This window comes from Eimeria acervulina, genomic scaffold, assembly GCF_000499425.1.
Source record: "Eimeria acervulina Houghton genomic scaffold, Eah_scaff1506, whole genome shotgun sequence".
Taxonomy (NCBI): Eukaryota; Apicomplexa; class Conoidasida; order Eucoccidiorida; family Eimeriidae; genus Eimeria; species Eimeria acervulina.
Window position 1 is genome coordinate 1 of NW_013549143.1, and position 3,478 is coordinate 3,478.

The 3,478-nt window shown below is 37.8% G+C and overlaps 2 protein-coding genes across 2 annotated transcripts; one reads left to right on the forward strand and one right to left on the reverse strand.

The window, feature by feature from the left end:
* Positions 1–129: 129 nt before the first annotated feature.
* Positions 130–1,339, reverse strand: EAH_00060490 (hypothetical protein, conserved; the record flags this gene model as incomplete). Its single annotated transcript, XM_013393447.1, has 2 exons — positions 130–271; positions 1,155–1,339. Coding segments are annotated over 2 exons (327 nt in total), but the record flags the coding sequence as incomplete, so codon positions are not given.
* Positions 1,340–2,391: 1,052 nt separating this feature from the next.
* EAH_00060500 (SNARE domain-containing protein, putative) lies at positions 2,392–2,976 on the forward strand (the record flags this gene model as incomplete). The annotated part of the gene is made up of 3 exons (XM_013393448.1): positions 2,392–2,464; positions 2,645–2,718; positions 2,899–2,976. The coding sequence occupies 3 exons, from the start codon at positions 2,392–2,394 to the stop codon at positions 2,974–2,976; spliced, it is 225 nt and encodes a 74-aa protein (XP_013248902.1).
* Positions 2,977–3,478: the final 502 nt, after the last annotated feature.

Genomic DNA, 3,478 nt, shown 5'->3' on the forward strand with positions numbered 1-3,478 from the left:
CTTCTAGCTGCCTGTGTATGTGCTGTTTCTTCAACAGAAGAGAATATAGACAACAAATATATATATATGTATATATATCTAATAATCATACTGATATAAGTAATATATATATATAAATTATATACTTACAGCTGCCTGTATATGTGCTGCTTCTTCAACAGAAGAGAAGATAGGCGTTAGCGGGGGCATTTGAGCATTTGCTCGATGTGCAGGGACGGGGCCTTCGACAGTTAATCGAATGCTTCCATCTCCGAAGAAAGATTGATAAGATCTGACAGAAAAATGCAGAAAAAAAAAGCTATTATCAAGCTGTACGTACACCCCGTGCATGCACAATATATATCCATGCATGCATGCATGCATGCGATAAGGGAGAGAAAGTGTAGATTTATATTCAATATTTATTATTATTTATTTTATTGTAAGAAAGGTATGCGGTGTATGCACACCGCATGCATGCATGCATGCATGCATGTATGCATGCATGCATGCATGCATTAAAAGGCAGATTCGTACATGTTTATTTGTATGCAGATTCCATATATACATATAACCACAAGAGAAGCTTTTTATGCATTTACTTTGTGTGTCTGCACACTGATAAAGAGAAAGAGAGACAAGGGAAGAGGAGTTGGGCAGCTGCCTATACACCTGAAGGTGAATTTAAATAAAGTATATAAATTGAATGCCAGCAAACTGCAAATTGCTGCATTTATTTGTTTTTGTCTGCATTATTTGCTTTATTAGTTCTTTTTACTGTTCTCGTGGTGCATTTATCTGTCTCGTATATACTTTTCTCGTGTTGTCTACCACCCGTCTTTGTCTTTGTTTTTATCTTTAATTACTATAGACTGCGCTTAGACGACTCAGTGTCTACTATTCAGATACTCTGTACAGCTTTCTGTTTGTTGTTGTTTATGTTGCTGCTTGTTTTTCCTACTTCACTTTATGCATTTAAACTATCTTAAGTGTTCTTGTTCTGTGTCTTGGGGTGCTGTCAATCGCCTTCTGATTGCATATTTTATGTTGCATGCAACGACATAAGCTTGTCTATACAGCAACAAAAATAATTTATTCAGAATAAGTTTAGTGTACAGCTTGTTTATTATTCAAAAAGTAGCGCATGCATATTGATTATATGCATATATTCTTACCCTGTTAGATCAGATTCTTGCTTCGACGTCTTCACGAAAAAACATTCACGAGTTTGAGGTGGAAGATCAAACATAATTGCAGAAACCGGGAGGAGAAAAAGAGAGAAAAACAAACAAGAGAAACCTCCTATTAGTAACGATAAACGGGTGGGGGCCCTGTTGAATCCGCGACAAGGGCGCGCCATTCTCCCTTCCTTAAGGAAATAAAAGTAATAAAAATACAACAAATATACAAATAATTAAAGGAATTAATAAAGGAATGCAGAAGAAAAGCTGCAAACAACAAGATATGCAATGCTCAATTTGCGGTGTACATACACCTCGTTGTTGTTGGCGTTGTTGAATAACATAGGCTGGCTGGGGTATACTGTCTGAGGGGAAACAGGGTTTAAATGAGCTGATTTTGGAGAATCTTGCGGATAAATATATAAATTTAAGTCTTTTATTATACTTAAACGACTCAAAATAGAGAGACAAACAAGAATAACTTCTTGTTTCCACTCGTTCCTTCTCGCTTCCCAACAGATCGGCTGAGCAACGCCAGCGACAGGGCGCAGCTAACAGCCCTATTGAATGACTCTTATTTTCTGAATTTGTCTCTTTATCCTTTTAATTATATTATTCTTGGTATTCGTCATCTCCTAAAGCGGCTAGAACCCTCTAACTATCATTCCTAGGCTTCCTAGCCTCAGCTTTCTCAAAGCCAGCTGCTTGTACAGTGTGCACGGAAAGCCCTTTCCTCTTTGTTTTTTCTCTTCATCTCAACATACACCTCAACGCTCATCTCTCTACCCTTCTCTTATCATCTGCTAGAACTCCACAGCAAACAACTGGACGCAGTTGACCGCAGCAGTTTCGAACGGATTTACCTCTAGCTGTACAGACACCTCAAGTAGAACGAATGCATCTAAGGCTGCAGGCCTTCATCAGCAGCCTCAGATAAACCATTTGGTTTCTTCTTCTTATCTTTTCTTCCCTCAGAGTGTCGCTGCAGCACCGCGAAGCCCCCAGCAATCACTTTGACTGTACAGCTGTGCATTATTATATTGTATAATAACGAATAAAAGGATCTGCAAGTGAAGGGGAGGCAGCAAAGTCTACAGTGTACGCGTTCTACGGTATTCCGGGGTGTACGTACACCTCGCTGGGCCTCGCCAGCGAGTGCGAGGCTGCAGAGGATAGAGGCATATGCTTCGCATTTTAATATTCAAACAAACAAACAAATAAACAAACAAAAATGTCTTTCGTTGTAAGGCCTTCCCCAGAGACGGGGCCACTCTTAGATGAGAGAGAGGCTCCTCGGTCATCTGGTGCGTCCTAGGGTTTAGTGTTTAGGGTTTGGGGTTTAGGGTTTAGGGTTTGGGGTTTACGATTTAGGGTTTGGGGTTTAGGGTGTTGCATACTGAAAATTCAAGGATCAGCTGGGGTGTATACGCAGGTATGGTTTAGGGTTTAGGGTTTAGGGTTTAGGGTTTAGGGTTTGTGCTCAGGGACTCGAGGCTACGATGTGATCATCCGAACGAACATCCAGACCATCAGAAGCAACCTGCAGAGCAAAACGTCGGTTTAGGGTTTAGGGTTTAGGGTTTGGGATTCAGACTGCCAGGGGTTTAGGGCTTAGGGATTAGGGTTTAGGTTGCAAGGGTTTATGCTCAGGGGTAGGGCTGTATAGGGTTGCTTAGAAAGCTAGGGTTTAGGGTTTAGGGTTTAGGGTTTAGGGTTTAGGGTTTGATGCATGGTGCAGATGGCTGGAGGAGCAGCAGCAAGCGGAGGGGAGACAACAAAATACAGCGGAGAGACAAAAAGAGAAATTTCTTTTTGACAAACTTTTCTCTCATTTTCAATCAGAAGTCTGTCTTTATTTATTTATTTATGTATTTATTTTTTATTTATTAGTATTTATTATTATTGCTATTGTAATTATTTTATTTTTCTATCTATTTATGTATTATTATCATTACTGTTGTTATTACTTTTGTTTTGTTATTGTTGATATTATAATTATCTAATTATAATTAATTATATCTAATTATTTATTATGCTTCTACCTGTATTATGTATATATATATGTATATACAACCATAATAATAAAACAAACAACAATAATAATAATACTAACAATATAAATAAGATAAACAATATAAGCAATGATTTATATATATATATATATATATATTTATTTATTTTAAATTAGTTTTATTATTTTGTTTGTTTAGATAAGAAGAGTGCAGGAAGTAAGCGAAGCTGTACGCTCAGCAGCAGAAAAGACAAGTCTTACTTCTTCAAGAGGGTTGAAAGAAAACGAAGAAAAAGAAGATAAACAA